This window comes from Anolis sagrei, chromosome 1, assembly GCF_037176765.1.
Source record: "Anolis sagrei isolate rAnoSag1 chromosome 1, rAnoSag1.mat, whole genome shotgun sequence".
Classification (NCBI taxonomy): domain Eukaryota; kingdom Metazoa; phylum Chordata; class Lepidosauria; order Squamata; family Dactyloidae; genus Anolis; species Anolis sagrei.
In genome coordinates, this window is record NC_090021.1 from 241,155,223 (window position 1) to 241,179,341 (window position 24,119).

The following is a 24,119-nucleotide window of genomic DNA, read 5'->3' on the forward strand; positions in this document are numbered from 1 at the left end:
CCAGGCTTCCGAAGAACCCTCTTTCGCAGAATTTTCTGTTTGTACAGTACTACGTCTTGAATTGTTTGCCCAGTGTCCTTTTAAATCACTGTATGGCAAGGCTGACCCAAAGTCCAAGGTCCCACAGAGGTTGGTATTTACCACAAATGGCTCCAGTCCAGAAGCATCTCCCTGCCCCTTTCCCTTGCACCCTGAACAAAGAAGAGCATGAAGACTCATAACCAGTTCTCTTTTTCCATTCCCACCCTATCCCCTAGAGAGGCCTGGAAGTGCCAAAAGTCACCAGATGGGAAAACATCCGAAGAACAAATTGTTCTAGTACACACATCATTTCCCAACACCTCTGAAGAAACAACATCCCTTTAAAACAATGTAATGCAATGAGAGTCATATGAGGAGCTAATTGCTGGACGAGAGCCTTGTTTCCATGCTCTTTCAATGTGAGTGTATTTGGATTGTTTTGGTTTGAGGCAGGACTTTCCCAGGAGGTGCTTGCTGTTGACACTAAGGTTGGCCAGCTGTCAGGCTCACCCAGAATCCTTGTCAGTTATCTTTCCATTGTAAATTAATTGTGTCCCTGAAAGAGATGGTAACATAGTAATATTTCTTTTTGGGCTAAAACACCACTTTCTTAAATCTTTTAATTATCCCTTGGCAAATTCCCTGTTTTAGTTAATAAACAGTGCTATCATTCATCTCCTGTCACTTACTGCACACCTCAGTGAGTACAGAGGCAAAGCTACTACTGGTCTAATTGCAGCAATTACTTAGATGCACGCAACTTGTGATGATCTATAGATAGCCTTCAAACCCCAAGGATGGGGTCTGGCCAGATTTATCTAAAGGTCCTGTGCAATGCTCTGTGGGATTTCTGTTCCAAATATGCTCTGGGGAGTGAGACAGAGAGATGGTGTTACAACCCTTCCTGATTGCAGTGCCATTTCTATGCTCTTATGTGCACACTCTTGCTCCATGGGGGTGTTGTTCTAATGTGCCTTCAGGTTGTTTCCAGCTTATGGCAACCCTAAATTGTACCTATCATTGAATTTTCTAATTCCAAGGGGGGCGGGGAGGGGTTGCCGTTGCCTTCCTGTGGGGCTAAAAAAGTGTGACTTGGCCAAGGTCACCTGTTGGGTTTCCATAGCTGAGCAGAATCATGGGGGTACTTCCCCTTTAAAAACACTCTTATCAATTTTTAGCTTTAGCAATGTTCTCTGCCCATGCTTTATTTCCATAAAAGCAGTCTCTTCTTATGTTGGCTGTATGTCCACCCTGTGTTATATCTCTGCATACAAACAAGGAGGAAAGAAATTCCCACTGAAATGTGTTTGATGTTTTGAGGCTAAACTTTTGGAATTAAGGAAAAAACAATCTCACGGGCATAACGTATGGAGATTTCATGATATTTAGTAATTTTAGAATGTCTAGTAAGTTTTCCCAGGCTCTACTACAGATCACACAGGCAACTTCATCTCCTGTCATTACTGACATTGTATTGTTTCCGCTCTACTGGTGTCACTGCCTTTTTGCTTCTGCGAGGAATGCAAACAAGGTTAGCAGAAGCAAAGCCAATGTTTATGTAACCAACAGTTAAAGAAAATCAGTAATATGTGAGTCTACTCTAAATCAGATTTCCAAATGGCACAGAGAGAGGGACTAACATCTGGGGCATGATAGCCTCGTAGGAAAATATCACATTGCTCTGGGCCGTCCTAATCAGAATGTGATGAAATGTGCAAATGGAAAATGGCAAAAAGCTGCTTTTGAAGCACCGAGTGTTTAGCAAATTATCTCACTGTTTTGGGAACAGCTCTTATATTTGGTTCGGTATCCCTGACTATAGGTAATGTGTCCTTAATAGAAAAGGCAAACAGTAGTTTTTTCTAAGAGCTTTCAAAGCAAGCATGAGGTTCAGAGATGTGGTTTCTCTACCACTAAATGTTACAGTCAGCTGTATATGCTGGAATTGTCTGCAGCCTAATGCTGAGGCAGACATTTCTGTGTATGAAACTCCTTTTGTTTCAACCTCTTTGCCAACAGTTTGTGTGCTCTCTTGAATTTGCCGATTTAAGAAATATACTTCAAAAGCTGGCTGTAGGACATTTTATGGTCCTCTTAGGTCCTTAAATCATTGCTGTTGTGCAATGTCAGAAGGAATGATATCTCAAACCGCAGCTTTTGAAGGACAAACATTTGTCCTGTTGAGCCCGTCTCCCCCCTCACCCCAAATTGTCAGTGTTGTAACTCCATCTCTCTGTTCTCCTTTTCTCAAGCATCAGGAACATTCTCATCAACGTTTCCATTTTTGTCAGTCACAAAGTCAGGCTGTTTGGGTTTTTTTTAATCTGATGCTTGCTTTGTGTACTTTTGAGACCGTTCTAGGGTTTTCCATAGATTTTGCTATTTTACTCCCTGTAATTTGAAAATAAAACTCACTGCTTCTTTTGTTTTAAAACATTGTCTATCATTTTCAGTCTGATGTTAATGTTCAGAAGAAAATGTTTCTGGAGCCAAAGGAGTTTTTTTTAACATTACTCAGAAAAATACATTTAGTTTTAATATGCAGTAGATAACACAAGATCACTACTTTTAAAAATTCAGTCATATTTTCTTTATTCAGACACAGTGTGGATTTTGTTTTCTAATTAGGCACAGAAAATATAAGTGGTGACTTTTGCCTTATGCATGATAACAGTTGTTATGGAGTTTCCACCCATAATACCAGCTCAGCATAATTGCTCCTCCCTCCTTGCAATTGGGTATATGTCAGGCTCACAAAGTAAAATTTATTTTATGTTCACATGATAAAATGTCCGCTGTGTTGGTTGTCCTTGATTATCAGCTGGAGTCCAGGAATGTCCCTGGCCTGGCCTGATGCCCTTTGCTCTGAATAGAGCCTTTACAGGAAGAGCCATGAATTCCAAAACTTTTCAAATTGAAATTTGATTAGGTGGCTGATCAGTCCTTTACTCCCAGGCAAACCTTATCTGTTGCTGCCAGTTCTCATTCCTTTGTTTTCCTACTGGTGAAATATTTTATAGATCAATTGGAGCCCCACTAGCAAAAGGAACTGGTGGTAATTCCAACTGTGTTTCTCTGTTGCCTTGAAACTAATTAGATCAAGGGTCGTCAAACTTTTTTTTAATAGGGGGCCAGTTCACTGTCCCTCAGACCGTTGGAGGGCCGGACTATAGTTAAAAAAAAGCTATGATCAAATTCCTGTGCCCACTGCACATATCTTACTTTGAAGGGAAAAAAACAATACGGGAACAAATACAATATTTAAAGTGAAGAACAAGTAAAGTTAAATCAAGAAACTTATCAGTATTTCAGTGGGAACCATGGGCCTACTTTTGGCTAATGTAATGAGATGGTCAATATCCGGTTCCATATTTGTCACTGCTAGTTGTAACAAATGCTGCAAGTGTGCATCAGTTAGTCTAGATCTGGTTGGAGATTTCAGATGTTTCATTCATTGTGTGGTTTTATAGTTCACCAGCCATAAAAGGGCATTCTGAGCTCCACCAACAATGAAACTAAACCAAACATGACATGCAGAACTTCCATGACCAACAGAAAATACTGGAGAGCTTTGGTTAAAATACACTCAGACATGAGGGAGTTGCAGTAGCTCTTGAAATCAAAGAGCATTCAGAATGCCACAATAATGGAATTCAACCAAACTTGGCATACAGAACAATATAGCAGCACAATACAGCGGCAAGTACAACTTGGTAATTATTTGTCATGACCATTGCAAGTTTGCTTTAAAATGACAAAAATAACTTTGGCATTGTGGTCTGTTTTAGTCTTCCTTAGTAATTAATTTGCTGTGGTAAAGCCTGTGGTGCACAGAAGAGCATGCCAAACCTTATAGCTTTAACACTACTGATGCACTGTAGCAATAGAGTGAAATACTATTCAGCTATGTCATCTCTGCAGATTATCTTACTATGCAGTATCTTATCTATGTGGATCATTGGTAATAAGGAAGTGTATAATATTATATAATTATCTCCTGCACGAAGCATTTAAATTAAATCAGAAACATGTAACCTTCTAGAAGTTCGTGAACTTTTCCTTTTAGCGTTCGTCACCACTGGTTGGACTGGCAAGGGCAAAATGAATTCAATGTTTGGAGGATCATAGGTTCCTCATTTCCAATTTCCATGTGTATGTTTGTGTGTGAAAGAGAGTTTTACGTTACAATAAGGTAGATTTTCATTGAGCATTAGAAGGAATTTTTTGACAGTCAAAGCAGCTCTGTAATGGGAACAATTGTCTAAAGAAGTGGCAGGAAACTCCTCTGGTTATCTTCAAAAAGTCTAGACAGGTATCTGCTGGGGATCCTGCATTGAGTATCAAATTAGACCTGATTTAGGCACATTCTAGCTTTATAAAGGGGGGTTGCTGATATAATCACTCTTTTAACATCTGTTGTTTTCTGTCTTCTAGGTGAGGCTGGTGCAAATATAATTCATGTATCCAAAGAAGCTCGGAAGAGATTTCTTGGTCCATTGCACCCATCCTTTAACTTGGTGAAAATCATCCGTTCTTGCCTATACAAGACCTTGCCAGACAATGGGCATGAGTTGGCTAGTGGACGCTTGGGCATCTCACTAACACGCGTCTCAGATGGAGAGAATGTCATATTATCAGAGTTTACTTCCAAAGAAGAGCTTATCCAGGCAAGTAGTAACATAATTTCTGAGTAGACTTGGGTGAGAGGTTCTAAGGGAACCAATTACCTGTGCCTAGAAGACTTAATCAGTCAGATTTCAACATAAATGACTATCCATTGGCTGCAAGTTGTATTATCAAATTCAATAACAACAACAACAACAACAACAACAACAACAACTTTATATACTGCTCTATCTCCCTGAGGGGACTCAGGACAGTTTCCAGTTCACTTGGTGTTCTGTACTGTATACTTAAATCATTGCTGAACATTGCTTAGAGTTCCCTAGGTGTTTTCATTCTTTCACATGATATTTGTCTGTCTCTCTTTCTCAGGCATGTGTCTGCAGCACTTTCATTCCTGTATACTGTGGTCTCATCCCTCCAAGTCTACAAGGAGTGGTAAGAACTTTGTGGTGGGATATTGGCTTTTAAACTTTCCTTTTTCTGTGAGATACTTTTATGTTGCATCAAGGGGGAAGGAGGAAGTTGTAGAGCTGTGACAAAAAGAGGGATTAAAGTGAGTTGTTACATGCCTATTACTTAGCATAACAGAGACATAAGCTATTGCAGAAATGTTCTTCTTGGGAAACTTTGCTTGGATTCATGAATTGAGCTCAAACCATCCCTTTGAAAAACATGTTTAGCCAAAATCTATTGCTGACATTATCCTTTATTCTTGACTATGTTGAAAATAGAAGTTTTCAACACCAACAACGTTCCTTAGCTAAATTCCCTGCACTAAAAATGTTTCCTAGCATTTAGGCATTTTGGAAGCTTTCTTCAGATCTGAGGAAGTACACTTAGTCTCTGAAATCTTATGTTACCAATTTCCTTTTCTCAGTCTCTAAGGTGCTACAAAATATCTGCATATTTTCTTCAAAATAGTAGTTGCATTGTTTTTGCAATTTTTGTTGTGGCAGAACAGAAAAGAAAGTTTACTGTGATTTGATTATTCCTCCTCACTTACATAGGGAGCTAAGATAAAGCAATTTAATCTAGTCCACCTCCTTTAGAAAAAAAGAATAGAGCAGAATGGAGGGTGAGCCCGAGTGCTACTGTTAGGAAGGAAGGATTAAACTAACCAAGTAAATACACAAACCCTCTTTGCTTGTTGCTTCAACAAATCAATTAAGACTTGCAAAATGTAGCCAGCTACTGCTCCGAGCTGAGCCCAGAAAAACTGGAGATTCTACACCCTTTTCTTCCCTTGGAGATAATCCATGCAAACTGAAGGCTAAGGGCCAGGCCTGAGATATGTCAAGTCTAACACATCATGTGTTGTCTGACAAAGTTGAACTGCATTATTATCATCTCCATATTACAAATGGTGGACTCAACCAGAAATATCACAGCTTGCCAAAACCAGTTCAGCAGGTTCATGACATTGGTGAGAATTAAGCCAGTCTGTTATTGACTGTTCTACACCAGCTTTTAAGGCCAGGGATTTCTAGGGCTCCAATTTCCTTGTCATCCCAGTCAATGCTAAAGGATAATGGGAGTACCCATTCCTCAACATCAGGAAAAGCAAAGGAGGCAAAATGGCAAAGGTTTGTTATTGAACGTCATTTACATTTGCAGCAGCCTCCATATCAGCACCTTATATTGATGGATGGGGGACTACCACTACTCTCACAACAGTGCAGTATGGAAGCACTGTGAGAATCTTATAGCATTGTTTGGAATCAAAGATGGTTTATAAAATAAAGCAAGGGGAAGAGATGATTCTGGATTGCAGTGCCTGCTGTGTCCTCTTCTCTCTTGTTCTATGAAGGCTTGTGAGTTTAAAGAAGTGGGAGAGTTCATGGGATAAGTGGGAAGATAAAGGAGTATTGGGTAGGGATACTTTTTCTTGCCAGTGCACAGGAATCTTTATCTGTTTATTATTGCCTTTGCTTGTGTTAGTAGCTAGCCCTGGACTTGGCTTTCTGTGGAAAGTGCTGGCGTAGAGGAATGTGCTGAGTTTTCTAGAACAGGCTTAGCAGGAAGCTTCAGGACTTTGGTTGCTAGAGAACACCCGTGCCGCTCCTCCCTTTGGCCAGTCTGCTTTTGCTCTGGCCTGAACTTTATTCTGTTTCTCAGGCCACTGTAGGCCAGCAAATGGCTTTTGATTAGCAAATCATTTTAGCACCAGGCCTCTGCTCTACAGAAGAAGTAGGTGATGGCCTCATGTCTGAGAAAGAAGGTGGCAGTTTAATCCCTTGATCCTTCATGTCTATCCTGGAAGCTGATATGGGTATTGTGCTGGAACTGGGACTGCAAGGTTCCTAATCAACTTTTGCCAAATACTGTCTACCAATCCCCCTTTATTTATATCTTACCTTTGCCCCAAAAAGTGAGATTCAAGGAAGCTTGCATAATATAAAGAAATACAAATGCAGTCAGCCTCCACATTTGCAAGAATTAGGGGCACAGGACTCCCATAGAAGTGAAAAACCACAAATAAAAGTGTTTTCTTTTTTTCTTTTTTTACAGAGAGAACATTTCTCTAGGAATTTCTAGATCCTTCAGCACAACTCTGTGGTTAACTTCTATTGGAAGCTGATCATAGAATCACAGTAGAGAACCTAGAGATTTCAGAGAGGTGTTTTTCTAGGAATCACTAGGTCCCTCCAGTGTGTGTCTATCTGTAGTCAAGACCATAGAATTATGCTGGAAGACATAGAGATTCCTAGGGGCAGTATTGTAATCAAATCTGCAAACAAGCAAGTCCACAAATAATAAAACCCTACAAATGTGAATGGCTGATTGTAAAATGCATGTAGCTAAAGGACACAAAAAGTAAGATTGAAATAGTAATAAAATGTCTTTAGCTAAATCTGGCTCACCATTGTCATTTTATGTGGTCCATGATGCTTTCAGTGCCAGGGCAACATAGTTACATTTATATATAGGTCAGCGGGTTGAATCCAGGGAGAGCGGGTTGAGCCCCATCTGTCAGCTCCAGCTCCCCATGCGGGGACATGAGAGAAGCCTCGCACAAGGATGTTAAACATCAAAACATCCTGGTGTCCCTGGCAATGTCCTTGCAGGTGGCCAATTCTCTCAAACAGAAGCGACTTGCAGTTTCTCAAGTTGCTCCTCACACACACAGAGACACAAAAAAACAAACCAAGAAAACTATTGACCATAGTTTAATGAAAAGAATTCTTGTCAAACCATAGCTTGTAAATCTCACTTGTTTCAACCATAGGTAAAGTTAACCACAGGATGGATTTCAGGTACAACATAAAACTATGATTAGTTGAGATTACTTGAAATGTCCAGTTTTGATCTGTGTGGCAGCCCAGAAGAGGAGGAAGGGAAAAGCACAAAAGATCAATACTCATGCGCATAATAATAATAAACAGTGGCTTATCATTAGTCAGAACTGGAGGGTGAGCTCATCTGAAGTGCTCTGCGTCTGTTTGTAGGGGAGGGTATCACGCGTTCAACTTGACTCCTGTGATCTGGGAACTTGCGAAGAAGATCAACATGTACTGTTTGTTCCCTTCTGGAAAATAGGTTAAAGGCTACTGATATAGAAGGATAGATTTATTTATGTCCTTTTTCTGTTACATAATATTATTAATAATAACAGCTGTGAAAGGACTGCACCTTGTTTGGGGGGAAAATATTCTCCTTCACCCACCTCTCTGGGGGCTTAATTTAATTTCAGATCAACAACTTAGGGTGTGTTAGTCTTAATTCTCTTATCTTCGGTGAACTGAAAGTACTTTACTCTCTCTAGAGACAGGCTTGCAACTGAATCCAAGGTACAGGAAAGGGAGCATTTACATACAGTACAAAAGAGTGTAGTTTAAAATCATTGCAGTGGTCTCATAAAACCAATCAGATAATTAGGACTGGATAGAGATTGGCAAAGAGAAAAAGGAACAGAACCCAATTCTCTTCAGCTCTTGATAATCTAGATGGCTATAGCAAAGTAACTCGATACAGCATGATACAACACAAGAACCATTTGCAATTGGATGTAAGTGTTTGGTGGCCTGGGAAGGTGGACGTGATTATAATTATTTTAAAAAGGCGGAGGCTACTATAGAATTGCTTAAATCTTACCTTTCCTTTTCCCCAGAGGTATGTTGATGGAGGGATTTCAGACAACCTGCCACAGTATGAACTGAAGAACACCATCACAGTATCTCCCTTCTCAGGCGAGAGTGATATCTGTCCAAGGGACAGTTCTACCAATATCCATGAGCTCAGGGTGACTAATACCAGCATTCAGTTCAATCTGCGAAACCTCTACCGCCTCTCCAAGGCCCTGTTTCCACCGGAGCCTCAGGTGAGAGCCAGGCATTATGTCTATAAGAGGAAAACAATGCTCTTTCTTTCTTTCCTTCTTTCTTTTTCCATTGGTCCTCCAGAGTTGGAAATATTTGTTTCCAGTGTTTCCACATTTTAAGAAATCTCTTTTATGAAAATGTAACTGTTGGTTATTTGAAATCTGTCAAAATACTGCCGTTAGTTTATGCTTCTAAACAGCACAGTCTTAAGAATGTTTGCCTGGTGGTAAGTCCCACTGTGTTTGGTGGGACTTATTTTATGTGAACTGGCATAGGATTTCAGTTATCCAAAACTAATAGGCAATCTAAAAGCTATGAGACAAGAAATAACTCAGCAAGTTCTACATTTTCTGGACTATGAAAATAAACTTACATGGCCAACCTTTTTGAGCAACTCTTAAGAAATAGCTTTTAGAAGTTTAGGACAAGATAGAAGTTCAGCAACCACAGCTCTAAGTCTGTGCCTTGCTAATCTCCTGTTTTCTCTCTCCCATATACATATTGCCAATCAGTATACCAAGCACTGAAATGTGTGTCTAGAAAAAAAAGTGTCTAAATTCAAGTGTTCAATTTGGTGTAGATTTCTAAATATAAGTTATTTATATTTTCAGAATTTTCTTTGTTAGCAGATATTTCTGTCAACACAATTTGAAACGGCCAAAGTACAAAAACAGTCCTACCCTTTATAAAAGCTTCAAGGTTGTCTTGGCATCTATGTTTGACAGTTAGGCTTTTGGCATTTCATGAACAGCTGCACATTTCCTTTGAGAAACCAACAACAAAGTCACTCAAAGTCATATGTGTCCGTGCACTCTGGTGCCCATATTGATTCCTGAAGGTGCTAAAAGTTAATGTAAATTTGTTTTAGCATGATAGTTAGTTTTATTCACATGAAAAAGTTATGGAGCCATAAGCCTCTAAACATTGTAGGACAGGGCTAAAGGATAGTTTGTTGAGCGGGGACAGCATGAAGACATTCAAATATTGAGCAAGAAAAATTATGCATTGGCTGAAAATGCTTATATGCTATTTATATTTGCCTATATTGGCAGGAATTTGCATTATTTTTTAACCTTTCCAAACTATTCAATTTTGGTGTGTTAGAGTACTGGTGCAAAATGTAGGCATAAATATTTCAGATTGTATCCAGTCCTAACCTTTTGTTCATGCAAGGTTCTTTGGTCCTATGTAAACTTTCTGTAATAAAAGAGGGAGGGATGTGCTTTTCATTCATCCCTCTTTGGATAGCAGAAACCTATTCTGGAGAGACTTCAGACTTGTCATATTTATCTTGCATTTTTGAGAACCCCAAGATATATTACCAACCACACAAGACACATCTGTTACTCCTAGAGTGGGAATCTTGTGGCCCTCTTGTGGATGCTGTTGAACTGCAACTCCCAGCATTCCTCAGTACTAACTATTATGGCTAGGGCTGTTGGGAGCTTGAATCTAATAACATCCAGAGATCTGCAGGATCCTTGCATTGGCTTAGATGTAGTCTTCCTAAAATAATGTCATTTGTCTCATGTTTTACAGGTTCTGCAGGACATGTGTAAGCAGGGCTACAAGGATGCTTTACACTTCCTGAGGAAAAATGGTAAGCACCAGTTCCAAATCTATGGTTTTATATGCCTGCATTCTCCAGCACAGCCTTTTCCCAGCTTGATGCCTCCAAATGTGCTAGACTACAGCCCTATTACCATGCAGCCTGGGCATAGTAGTCATTGTAATTTAGCATATTTGGAGGGTATCTGAGGAAAATTGTTCTGACAGAGTGAATCATGTGTAGCTCTTTCTTTCTTTTCTTTTCTTTTATTGTTCTAGAGCCTTTTTCTGCTTAAAAAGGGTCATTTTAGAAATTATAAATGTCTATACCTAACCCATAGTCTTTCCAATTGTGTAATTGTTGCTACAGAGAAAACAGGTAATAAAACAAATTATCCTCTTTATTTGGAGCAGCATCTGGTTTTCAATGTGCAAACTCTCAAATGCAAAGAACTTTCTCATTAGGGAGAAGGGAAAGATCTCTACCATGAGTGTGTTCAGTAAGATTAATTGTGGCTGAGCTCCTTTCCATCTTAAATGTTCAGGAAAACTCTGAGTAACAAATGCTTCTTCATACTCCATATTAATGGCACTTTACCAACAGAAGAACTGTTTCTTTGATTTATACATACTGGCAACTGAGTCCATTTTGCAGATCTTTGGATCTGTCCATAGAGGTGGGATGGGCAATGTTGGAAAGGTGAGGAGCCATATTTTACCCTCTGGCTCCTCACCTGTCTGGTACAACAACTCTCCCCCTGCATTAAAGAAGTACTTAAAAAGTACGATAGGAATCAAAGATGGTGGTTACCAGACTACCAAGTCTGATGTTTCAGTTTTGCTTTATCCTGTTTGAAATGAAGTAGATTTCCAGTATTAAATGGTGTTAAGTGAATGAACATAAACTTCTTGTTTCCCTCAGTGGCAAAATACCTGTTTCTCTAACACTCTGCTTTCTACACTATGGCCAGAGCATATGATCTGTGACTTTAGCATCACCTTGTGGTGCACAGTCTGTAGTGCAGCATATCCATCTTGATAACTTATCCATGGCATTTTGGCTTAGGTTTCTGTGTTGTCATGACAGATCACATAGTCTTTGCATGTACTAAATCTGAAATTGTTATTTTGCATATTGTAGGGTAAAGCAACCCCAGGTAATACACAGGACTGGCCCAGGTCACTTACAGGGAGAACTGATTTGCTGATATACAAATTTCTTTTATGATTGCAGACATAAATAAATCTATGCATCATCCCTTTTGCCTATCAGGGACAATTCTATCTGAAGTCCAAGGTCACACTGCAGAAAGTACAAAACTGATCTGCACATGAAGATAAAGCACATGCAGAGTTCCCTGAATTATTTCAGATCACAATTCTGAACTCTTGAACTTGCAGCACAGTCATTCTGTTTATGAGACCATACACTGAAAACATAGTAAAAGCAAACTTCCATATTGGTTCACAAATGCCTCCCGCCCCCTCAATGCAAAAAGTAATTCTTGGTTTTGCCATTTAATATAAGGGACACCATTTTATTTCACCATTGTGTATAATGGGACTTGAGCATCCATAGATTTTGGTTTGGTCCTGGAACCAAATCCCAGCAGGTACTGAAGGCCCACTGTACAGTATATAGGCACTTCTGGCTAATCTTCTGCTGGTACGTTTCTAACTTTACTTGGTGGCAATTTCTTGTTCATTGCTTCTTATTTTTAGAGCCCCCCCCCCCCATGCAAAATCCTTCTTCCTTAGCTCTCTGCATATAAGTCACTCTTTCACTGAGCACAATAAGGCCCATTCTCCATGTTGATGAGAGAAGGAATTGTTATTCACAGGCATGGGAAACATTTTTCTTGAATTTCAATAACTCCATTACCCAACTCCCCTCCTTAGGTCTCCTACAGCACCAAAGGCCTGCCCGCCCTTTGCTGGCCATTGGAAATGGTGCTGGTGGCAGAAACCCTGAAGAGGAAGCCGAAGAAGAGGAGGACCAGTTGGGAGAGAACCCGGCACTGGTGGAGGCTGAAGAGCATATCCTGGAACACTTGCCTCCTAAACTAAACCAAGGTATGGTCCTTTATGGAAGAGAGTGCTTGCTTCGATGGTTGCATCTGGGTCGAGGAAAGGGAATGGTGCAGCCTACCAGTTGTTGTTGGGCCATAAATCATAGCCAGTGATTGAGAGCATTGGGAACTGGAACTCTTTAACCTCAGGTTACATGATTCCCACTCCTTATCTAGGCCAAGGCTCTTCCTGTTAAATGAAGGCTGCTTCTCGTATTCCCCTTTCCTATTTAGTACCCAAACTGCGATTTAGCTAGTAAACCTTACTTCATGTTACATCTGATCGATGATATGAGAAACTGCAGATACAAGCTGTTGCAACTGTAGGCTGGACAAACTTGTTTTAGAATTGTAGTGCCCTTAGAGCTTTGTTGATAAAAGCTTCATTCATCCATAAAGAATCAAGCACTTAGGACTTTTAGGTTCTTTAGCGTGTGACAGTTTTTGTAAAAGTGAGGAAGAACAGAGCTGTTTGGCCTACTGTGCCAATAAGAGGAAACTGTATTTGGCTGCTTCCCCTTAGCTCAGGGGTTCTCAACCTGTGGATCACCAAATGTTTTGGCCTACAACTCCCAGAAATCCCAGCCAGTTTACCAGCTGTTAGGATTTCTGGGAGTTGAAGGCCAAAACATCTGGGGACCAAGAGCTGGATGAAGTTTGAATTTTGTAGTCCTTATTTCTTGGACAAGAAGATTTTGATCATTGGTTTCTACTCTTAAAATTATGGAGTGGAAGAGCTCTGAATTATGTGCTGAACAAATGACTGGAATGACACATCTTCTCCACCTTCAGCACTTCTGGAAGCCTGTGCGGAGAGGAGAGGACTCTTCACTGGCATTGCCAACCTGCTACCTATACGCCTGGCATCTACCTTGATGCTCCCGTATACACTTCCTCTAGAGTCTGCTGTCTCATTCACAGTCAGGTAGGTTTTACACCTATTTCTTAGACACCCTTTTCTTAGACTGCTAGTGAAATAATATTGCTGGTAGAGCTCAAAATGTGTAGTAGTAGTAATAATCATCATAATAATAATTTTATTTCTTATCCTCTTCCTCTCATGGCTCGAGGCGGGTTACAACAACGATAAAAACACACAATCATCTAAAGACATTCTATAAAATACACATATTAAAACATCTTTCTACAAAATACATATTAAAATACGCAGAACAAAGAAAGAAAGTATGTATGGCTTGCTCTGTCAGCAGGAGGGTTAATGAACTTTGTGTTTAGTTGAACTTTGTTCTGAATCAAGTCAGAGCACAAACCATTCCAAGTGGGGAATTCCTTGTGAGACACTGACCTCTCCCAAGATATGACTAATAATATGGAAAGCAACCCTATGACATACTATAGTTAGAACTAAAGCAGAATACAGACTTGGCCGTAGAATGCAATGGTATCCTGATTTCTTTAAATACAGAAATTCTAGGCTATATGGATGTAGAAATGTTTGATTCTATTTAGGCAAATACTCCAAAGAGAGGAAGTTAAATTGGCTAGTAGGTTAGGAATGTTGCATAACTTTACTTTTTGAAAGATCTTCCATTGGCAGCTGGTAACATTTTTATGCCACTGGTCTTTTAAAAACTAAAGACCAGTGTTTAGTTGATGTTTTGATCTTAAATTGCTGTTTAGATAACTTCTATATTTTTAATCAAAGATCCTGTAGTGTTCTTAATCTATATTGTTTTAAAATACATTGCTAGCTACTTTTATTCAAAGGCAGAATACTTAATGTTCATGTGGGGAAAGTGCATACTACCCTGGTTGTAAGTCATCTAGGTCTGTAATTGCTTTAAAAAATATTATAGGCTGCCTCTTCATCACAACTTCTTGCACAAGGTCAAAGAAAAGAACAATGTTATGCAATCAAGCCTGGCAATGAAAGAAAATTAACACACACATAGTAGACAACAGTGGAGTTACAGACAGCTATTTAGCTACTGTTTCAGAAGCTCTGGGAATCCTCACTTTGTTCTTAGATTTTAAGAAGAAAGACATCATACTTCTTTGTGTAAAACATGGACATAGATCATTATGAAATTCAGGAACAGTGAAAAATATAATGGCAGTGAAACAAAGCTAAATTGTAATGGCACCGAGTTGTCTGTCCTGACCTCTGACTGGAGATCCTGGTGCCAAAAAAGGCCTTTTAACTGGCAAACTCCAGAAACAAATCAAGCTGTAGAGCAGGCCTGCACAGATTACAGTCCTCCAGGTATTTTGGATTTCAGCTCTCAGAACTCCTGAGAGCTAGGGCTTCTGGGAGGTGGAGACCCAAATACCTGCAGGGCCTCAGATTGTGCAAGGTGTAATGTGGACAAATGAAAGACGGTCACCTCAAAAGTATGTGTGACAGATTCACCATTGTTTTAGCCTCCCTGAGAGAAAGCAAGGTTGACTGTTGCTTCATCTGATGGGAGTTACTTTCCCTTCGTGCTTTCCTATACTGCTGTGTTATTGTTTTATTACAAATAGTGTATCTAGTTGCTTGGGTATTTCTCATCCAGTCAGCATCTTGCCAGGAAGGGAATTGCCTGGTGAGTGGGAAACCCCATTCTACCTTCCCCACATCCCACCACTGGTGATTTAATGTATTCATTAAATACAGATACTTATGCAGGATTATCAGTCTGGGAAGGCAGCTCCTACATATTGCAGTGTGTATGATAGGGTCCAGCTTCAGAAACACTATTACATGTATGATTCCATGATGGTTTTAATAGATGCAACTTACATTTTCATTGACAAATGTTAGTTTAAAAGTTTTCAGTCACCTGGAAACCACTTGCTGCAGAACCACAGAGAAGCTATAAGTGATTGTTTGTCATTATGACTGTGTGCTATCCTCTAGGATTAAAGGCAGCATTCCTGTGAATAGCAGTTACTAGGAAACAGCAGGAAAGGGCTAAGGCTTCTGTTTGAGCAATGTGGGAGAGAGAATGCTGGACTATACTGACCTTTAATCTAGTGCAGCCAGGCTGTTCTTGTGAAGATTGCTTGCATTCTAGTTTTGGAGTGGCTGTTTTAGAAGGGTGAATTAAATCATGACATGGCTTGCATTAATTCATGCTTGCAGTATAGCAAAAGCTGGTTTAAATAACAGTTTCTCTGCTTGTGTCTGTCTGTCTTTCTTCTTCTAGATTGCTTGAATGGCTGCCAGATGTTCCAGAGGATATTAGGTGGATGAAAGAACAGACCAGAAAAGTCTGCCACTATCTTATGAGAAAAGCAAAGAACAAACTGGGAAGTCACCTCTCAGCCAGGTATGTGGGCTGGATTACATCTTTGTTTTTCGAGAAACATTGCAACACTGGGAGGAGGAACACAAAGTTGCCATATAACTGGCACCATAAAATGAATGAACTCTGAGACTTTGACCATAAAGTTAATGTCCTTTCTCAGAAATCAGTTCCTTTGGAACCGATATCTGTGTAAGTTGACAGATTGTAGAGGTGTCATCTTAACCTGGATGAACCCTTGTTGAATAAAGGAGTCTCTTTTGTAGAAGACCTGAATATGGTTGCGTTTCAATAATCTAATTAAGGTTATGAGAGTGTAAGTAAATCCATCATAACCTGCTTCATTTTGTAGGCTGGTATTTAAAATGTGCACTAAAACAAAATCAGAAGCCCATTCACCAAAGTTCCAGATTTATTAGATGTGTGCATACAATGTGTAGCGTGACTTAAGGTCACTGGATATTATATAAAAGATACTGTGGAAACTCTGCTTCCTTTCATAAAAGGAAAAGACCTAATTTACAAGAACTGGATGCTTCAAAGATCTGTCTTTCTGGATCACGTTTAAAACAGAAATAATGAACTGGTACAAAAGTATCTTTGTAAACTATTCCCTAGAGCAGGGGTCCTCAAACTAGGGCCCGGGGGGCGGATGCAGCCCTCCAAGATCATTTACCCGGCCCTTGCTCAGGGTCAACCTAAGCCTGAAACGACTTGAAAGCACACAACAACAACAACAACAATCCTATCTCATCAACCAAAAGCAGGCCCATACTTTCCACTGAAATACTAATAAGTTTATATTTGTTAAAATTGTTCTTCATTTTAATTATTGTATTGTTTTTAAGTGTTTTTTGCACTACAAATACGATATGTGCAGTGTGCATAGGAATTCATTCTTTTTTTCCCCCCTGAATTATAATCCGGCCCTCCAACAGTTTGAGGAACTGTGACCTGGCCCTCTGTTTAAAACGTTTGAGGACCCCTGCTCTAGAGTATACAGGAAACTAATCATTTGTTGTGAGGCTGGGAAAAAATTAAATTAAATTTATTTATTTACTGTATTTTTACCCTACCTTTCTCACCCCAAAGGGGACTCAGAGTGGCCTTACAATAGGCTACAATTTGATGCCATAAAATACTCCTTCCCACCCGCCACTAAGGAGGCTGTCCAGGTCCTGAACCGGTGCTTGGCCGCTGTGATGGACTGGATGAGGGCGAACAAACTGAAATTGAATCCAGACAAGACAGAGGTACTCCTGGTCAGTCGCAAGGCCAAACAGGGCATAGAGTTACAGCCTGTGTTGGATGGGGCTACACTCCCCCTGAAGATGCAGGTTTGCAGCTTGGGTGTGATCCTGGATTCATCACTGAGCCTGGAACCTCAGGTTTCAGCGGTGACCAGGGGAGCATTTGCACAGTTAAAACTTGTGTGCCAGCTGCGCCCATACCTTGGGAAGTCAGCTCCATTGGCTGCCGGTTTGCTACCGGGCCCAATTCAAAGTGCTGGCATTGGCGTATAAAGCCCTAAACAGTTCTGGCTCAACTTGCCTGTCCGAACGTGTCTCCCCTTATGAACCATCGAGGACTCTTAAGATCATCTGGGGAGGCCCTGCTCTCAGTCTTTGTCTCAAGTACGTTTGGCAGGGACAAGAGACAGGGCCTTCTCAGTGGTGGCCCCTCGGCTATGGAACACCCTCCCTAGGGAGATTAGATCTGTTCCCTCCCTCTTAACATTTTGGAGGCAAGTTAAAACATGGCTGTTCGAGCAAGCGTTTACAAATGTAGAGTAGCTAATGTAGGAAATTGAACGATTTGACAATGGAACTGGACAAAGCTTGATAATAAGCTTTGATTTTGTTTTTATTGCTTTTGTGGTGTTTTATATTCTTTAATGTTTAAATCTGTATTATGTTTTTATATGTACTGATTTGTTGGAAACCACCTTGAGTTGCTGATTGGCTGAGAAAGGCGGTATACAAATACAGTAAATAAATAAATAAAATAAAATAAACAGACACATAATAAAACAGATAAATTAAAACATAAGCTTAAAAAGCATGAAAACATTAAAACCAGTTATTGGTAGGAACCACATAATCCAAATTCTTAGTCAAGGAACCGTTCCAGTTGTGATTGCACATATTCCGTCTTTAGAGAAGCTTCCCAGCACCCATACATGCTCTTAAGACAACATTGTATTTGCAATCACTTATTTAAGTTCACACAATTCATTTTGTCTGCTGACCATGTACAACAACCTGACCTTCTTTGGGTTCATTTTTACTAAGGCAAAGGTGTGTGAAATCACTCTAAAAGATGAACATAAAGACAATGGCTATACCTGCAACTGTATAGTTCCCCCTTTTCCTATGATCTTTCAACTCTTATTTTCTGAGGACAAATGCAGACTCAAAGAATGCCAGGATGGTTATACAGACAATTATTTTGCACAAACAGTGCTCGGTGAACCTGTTTCATTTTCAAACCTCCCACTTCATGCTGATTCTTTAACAATTATGATGTAAAGGCTAGCATCCTGTTGATAGCTGAAATGGTTTAATCTCAGATTTTACTTGCATACATGTTGCACATAGTGGTATCTGCTGCCTCCTTTCATAGTACTCATTCTCTGGTGCAGTGCAGCTTGTTTTTGCTGGGCCAGTTAGTAACCAAGGGGCAAGGAAGTGTGTAGATGCAATCCAGCTGCTTTCCTGAATCTCCAATGTGTAGTACATACACTGTGATGATGGGCATCGCGAAAGACAACAGTTTCACTTTTTTACAGGCTGTTCAACTGCAGCTAGAGAGTACCCGGGCATTTCCTCACCCCCTGGCTCTTAATGGCCTGTCATCAAGCTGCATTGCACAGTTAAGAGAATATGGATACTCAGTATATAGTACTGGCAGAGTATCTGAATACATAAATAGCACTATATCAATAAATGTAGTTGTTACTTATACTCATCCGTCATTGTTTAGCTTTGACAAGAAATGGTTATGATTTGAACTGGTGGCTGATGCATTTAGTAGTTACACCATTTGCTACCACTGAACATGGTAGAGGGATCAAGAGGACAAAATCTGTTCGGCCAGAGAAGCATCTCTTTCACGGAGCAACCGCTCTGTGGCTCTTGTGGTGTTCTCACGTATACACCTGCCTCCCTTCCTCAGACTCAGTGAAACTCAGCAGTATGACGGCCATCAGCCTGGGGACTCTGGAGGCTCAAAGTTTCCTCTGAACCTAATTCAGCTCAAGTGGCTCTTTCTGCTCATGGGCCAATGACGGGACTAGCAGAGGGCAGGACTAAGGTAGCCAGGGTGCCGAAGGTCAGTATTGAGGCCCACAGGGAATGTGTCACCACTGCCTGCCTGCACCTCCTAGCTTGTCCTGCTGACTCCTTTACGCCATCATAACAGCACAGGGTACTGCTATGATGCCAAGGGGACATTGTGATGGGATGTGTCATCTCCTTTTCCTTCTCCTCTCTTCCCCCATCTCTGTTTCTGTCTTCATCCCTCAGCTGGAAGCCCTGGTGTGGTGATTGCACTGCATCAGAATGCAGTCTGCCAGACTGAAAATCTGCTTCTTTTCCCACCTCCTCTCTCCCTTTCTCACACAGGCTCTACTACCATCTTGAACTCAGAAAGACCCAAAGCTTGCCTCTCCCCCTGAGCGTCAGCTATGGAGAGGCACTGCCGAAGTGGCTGCGGAGCAACCTCTCTCTGACGGACGTTATGACCAAATGGGAAGAGTACCAGCGCCAGCTGATGCTGGGGCTGTTCTGTATTAACGTGGACCTGCAGGCGTCGATCTTCCCCTTGGAAGGACTGCGGATGAGACACCCATCGTCAGGCTGCACGCAAGAGAGCCTCCAGCTCTTCTGAGACTCACCACTGTTTGAGCAGAGGGGAAGGGAAAAGAGGGTGGGCAGTGACCACATCTTAATAGTCTCCTAATGGAACTCTTTATAGCCACTAAGGGATTTTCCCCCTTCCTGTTCAAGAAAGAAAATTGGTATAAAAATAACCCATCATGCCACTGCTGAGTGGGGACTGATACAATGTGTTGAGTACACTCTTGGAAACAATGGTGGATAAAATACTTGACAACTGCAGCACATGTGGTTGGTCTCTTAGCTGAACTGGGAAGAACATAACCTGGAAAATGCCTTGGGAGGCATCATCCTGAACTTCTTGTTAGTAATGGGAGGAATGGGATACAATCAGTGCTCTGGCATTTCATTCTCATTTTTTTTAACCTATCTCTTTTAAAATTATAAAGTTTTTCTGTTTTATGAAAAATTTTAGTGCCCCGAGATCGTCTCTTTCTGAGCTGTGGAACAATAGAAAAGGGAAAGCAGTCTGGAAAGACCACATCTTGTAGTGAAGGCACTCTGTGGTTTTCTTGGTTCTCAACAGAGACATCTTGTAATTGCTGCCTCCTATTCTCATGCAAATCCACTGTGGATGTATCACACAATATAGATATCGGAAGTGCAGAACTGTTAGCCTAAGTCCTGATCTAGTGTTCCCTATTTTTCTCAGGCTAGTCTCCTTCTATAGGATATTTTATTCTGGGGAGAAGAGAAATGCTTAGAAGTTCCTAAATATGGTTGCTAAAACTGTGTTTGAACTTTATTTTCAGATAACCTGTTTTGTTTTTTTGTTTTTGTTTTAAATATCTCCTGCTATTTCATCCCCAATGTTTTATTTATCTTCTTAATGTTTATGATCACAAAAAGAATGTAAAGAAGGATGAAAGGGGAACATGGGAGCTAAGGATAATGCATGTTTCAGAATGGTTTGTGACAAGTATGATTAACGAGCTGGCCATAGAAGGATAATGAACAGGGAAGCAGTTGGGTTGCACTTGCAAATGGACATGAAGCAATTAAAACCTAGATACCAGCATCCAGAGTGGTTCAAATGGAGGTAACATTTCCTGTGAAATTCATACCTCACTTGTGCCAGTTGTAGAAGATGCTGACAGTTCTAGCAAGATGGTGGCTATTTAGCCTGTTGTGGTAAAGTAGGGATAAGGATCTAAAGGTCCTGATGGAGATGGCAGGACTGTATGAACAGTAGGAATAGAAATGAAAAGCCAAATTGATGGTACATCCTTCTTTGCATCCTTAATGTGTTGAACCAGCAAACCCTTGCTTCCTTTATGCTCGGATAATGAAACATAAAAATATATTACCACAGATTAACTTTATTGATTCAGAACACCCCCCACTACTCTTGTCCACATTTTCGTTCTCCAACCTCTATTTGCTGAAGTTGAAACACTCCAGGTAACGGAGCAAATTCCACCTCTTTCCTAAGCCCATGATCAAATGTAATGTATCTACCACTGATTTTCACCAGCACTGACCTTCTTTGTATTGTTTTCACTGCCGTTGCCTTGTTCTTACTACCGTGTAGTATGGCAACTCTGTCATACGATTGGAAAAGGGCAGGGTTACATTTCATATAGCAATACTGTTTTATCTGACACACTTTTCTCTATTGGGATCCAATGGGACCTTCCTTGTTGTGATTGTGTAATATAATAGCACACATGTTTTATGCCATAGGAACAAAAGGGAGAGTGGCTACCTTTGTATAGAGATAAAGTTTAATTTCCTTTTTACTCTAACCAGATGGCCATTTCTGTTCTTGTAGTATCACAATCTGATGAATGCCAAAGACAGCACAGCAGTTGGGTGCTGTGTAGATGGCTTAGAAACTGTGAATAAATCAGTGTTAATAGTAATGGAGTTTCAGGTGCCAATAGAGAACAGGTGGGTGGATGTAGTTTGGAACACGTGCATGTACAAGGGGCATCTAGTAGATTTTTGTAGTGCCAAAGCAGATGAGAGGTAGCTTATTGCACAAATGAGCTGCATGCTGCTCTTTGTCAACAAAGGCCCATACCTGCCTGATTTTTTTTAACGGCGTGGTGTAAGGCAGGGAATAAAGTCAATTAAAAGTGGCTTAAGCCAAAATAATTCTAACTTGTTGTAACACAAGGTCATCTAGTAGCTAAGCAACTAGGATGTTAATGATCTTTTTGGAAATCTACTGAATGTCTAGAATTATTGAGATGGTTACAAGTTTTGAGTTTATTTTTATTTTTGAAACAGCAAGTACTATAAAAATTAATCCAATACAGAAAGTAATCTTTTAGTTCTTAATTGGCTATTCGTATAGTACAAATGACTGCTTTGGTTTATGAACCAACTTTATTCATTTTTTCCAACATAATTTGGAAAAGTAGAGTTTTTAAACATGAAAGCTTTGTGAGAAGGGAAACTGGGAGTGGTGAAGGGTTTGACACTCTGGACCATTGAGTAGCCACTCCCCTACACTTTATGTAAACACTTTGGGTGACAAGGAGTTCACTGTTCTCTCTGCAAACATTTGCTTTATTCTGAATGCATCTAACAAATTGCAGCAAAGCCATAACACTCTCCCCAGAATCGAAAAACTTGTCTTTCCATTGATGTTAGATCCATCAGAATGCAACTAGGGAAATACTTGTTAGGCTATGTGCTGCTTTTTCTTAATCTTTTATAATTGATGAACAAACAAATAATACTATCAACAAAACAGTGGTCCTTAGCATTTTAAATAAAATGTGGTCTGATTCATGGAGTTTGTGGAGTTCCAGACTCAAATGTTTTCTTTGGAGGGGGAAAAAAACTGTGGAACTACTTATTGAGATGTCACACATAAAATCTCAAATAAGATCTACAGCATAAAAACTAAAGGGGTGTGTGTATATAGATGAGGAACTACCTGAAGTATTTAACCTTTTCCCATGTGTTCCCCCACTCTTCAGCTATAAAATCATAGCAAGCATCTTAAAGGTGAAGTAGATTCATATAATTGAAATAAGAAGATGCAAAGGTAAAATCCACTTATTACAAAGTTTTGTCTCTACTTGCATGAAGGATAGTAATTGCAAGAGATTTTTCTCATATTTCAATGAACTATTGATTAACCTGCTATAGGTAGCTTCATGGGAAGGGCAGTCATGTTCCCAATATCTGGCAAAATGGATTTCTTTTATCATCTCAAGCTTGGGGAAACACCTTTTGTGTTTGTTTGTTGTCTACCGATTATAGCAATAAAGACCATTTGTTGCCTCTGAGAAGACGCTGAGCTTGTGTTTGAATGAGCCAACTATAACCAACTAATAAGTTATTCAGCACTCTATTTTATGTTTAAAATGTTGTTGTACAACTATTTAGGTATTTTTAATATGCTGCTACTTAAAGCACAGTGACTATATTGATGAGCTCGTGTTTGCTGCTAATGTATTCTAATTTAGAGAGGGTTCTTCTGTAGCCGTTCATCAAACCAGCTGCAAAAATAATCAGCATTATAGTTTTAAGTAATTTCAGTTCTAACAATTACCAAAATCTGTCACTGGAAATGGAGGCTGTGTATAGCAACAAAGTGCCGGTTGGAAAGATTAGGTGTGTCAGATATGACATGTTTTTTTCGATATGGAGTGGCCTGTGTGTGAGCCCTGGAAAGGAGGGCTTTTGTAATTCGGCACATAGCTTTGCTATAGTTTGCCCACTCTAAGAATAACATCTAATTATATCAGAAGCTGGATGATTTGCACACGTTGGCTATTGCAAGAGCATGCTCATGTTTCCCCAGTGCCTTTTTAAAAATGCCAAGCATTCCAGCACTTTTCATGGCACCTATTCCTCTTCTGTTGTCTCTGCATTTGGCTTCCTTTAATTCAGTAGCAGCTGCTGGGTTACCAACACCACTGCAGAAGAAATAGTTACTGGCCCTTGTGATTGGTGTCCTCTCTATTCCACAGATACATATTGGCCTGTCTTACAAACTATGGGAAACCCAGCATGCCAAATAGAGAATGAGATTTAACCTTATTTTTAAAAAGCTTAATTTAAATTTGCATTTATTTTATTTGAGACTGCAGAACTGTGTGCTAAAATGAGGTGAGCTGGGGGAAGCGTTCCCACAGTGCTGTGACACTTTTGTGCACTTTGATGGACATCCAGGGGTAGATCAGTTTTAGCACTTGTGAGTGAATAATAGGGGCCCTTTTGTCTGAAGTTAAAGCAATGGGGAAATTAGGAAAGAAAATGGCAACTATTAAAAGGCAACATTTTAATGGTTATCCTTCAAAAATTTTGTTACTTTGTGTTAAGTTTTGCTTCCCCTCACCCCATTTCTCTCCCTCCAATGTTTTATTGAAAGTGCATAAAGTATTTATTTTGATAGAATATACCTCCCTAATAAAAAAAAGCTTTCTAAACACA

General features: G+C 40.1%; 1 protein-coding gene across 3 annotated transcripts in view; it reads left to right on the forward strand.

The window, feature by feature from the left end:
- The window catches only part of PNPLA2 (patatin like phospholipase domain containing 2), a 46,835-nt gene extending 22,716 nt beyond the window's left edge, over positions 1-24,119 (forward strand). The window contains exons 2-10 of one of the 3 annotated variants that reach the window (XM_060769210.2): positions 4,456-4,688; positions 5,017-5,082; positions 8,756-8,965; positions 10,506-10,566; positions 12,414-12,587; positions 13,376-13,508; positions 15,733-15,855; positions 19,006-19,161; positions 19,455-19,544. In XM_060769210.2, coding sequence (XP_060625193.2) covers positions 4,456-4,688; positions 5,017-5,082; positions 8,756-8,965; positions 10,506-10,566; positions 12,414-12,587; positions 13,376-13,508; positions 15,733-15,855; positions 19,006-19,117 — 1,112 coding nt within the window. In that variant the 3' untranslated portion in view covers positions 19,118-19,161; positions 19,455-19,544. Of the gene's footprint in view, positions 1-257; positions 441-4,455; positions 4,689-5,016; positions 5,083-8,755; positions 8,966-10,505; positions 10,567-12,413; positions 12,588-13,375; positions 13,509-15,732; positions 15,856-19,005; positions 19,162-19,454 lie in introns of all 3 variants that reach the window. The other 2 variants (XM_067462590.1, XM_060769219.2) reach the window with 2 other exon arrangements.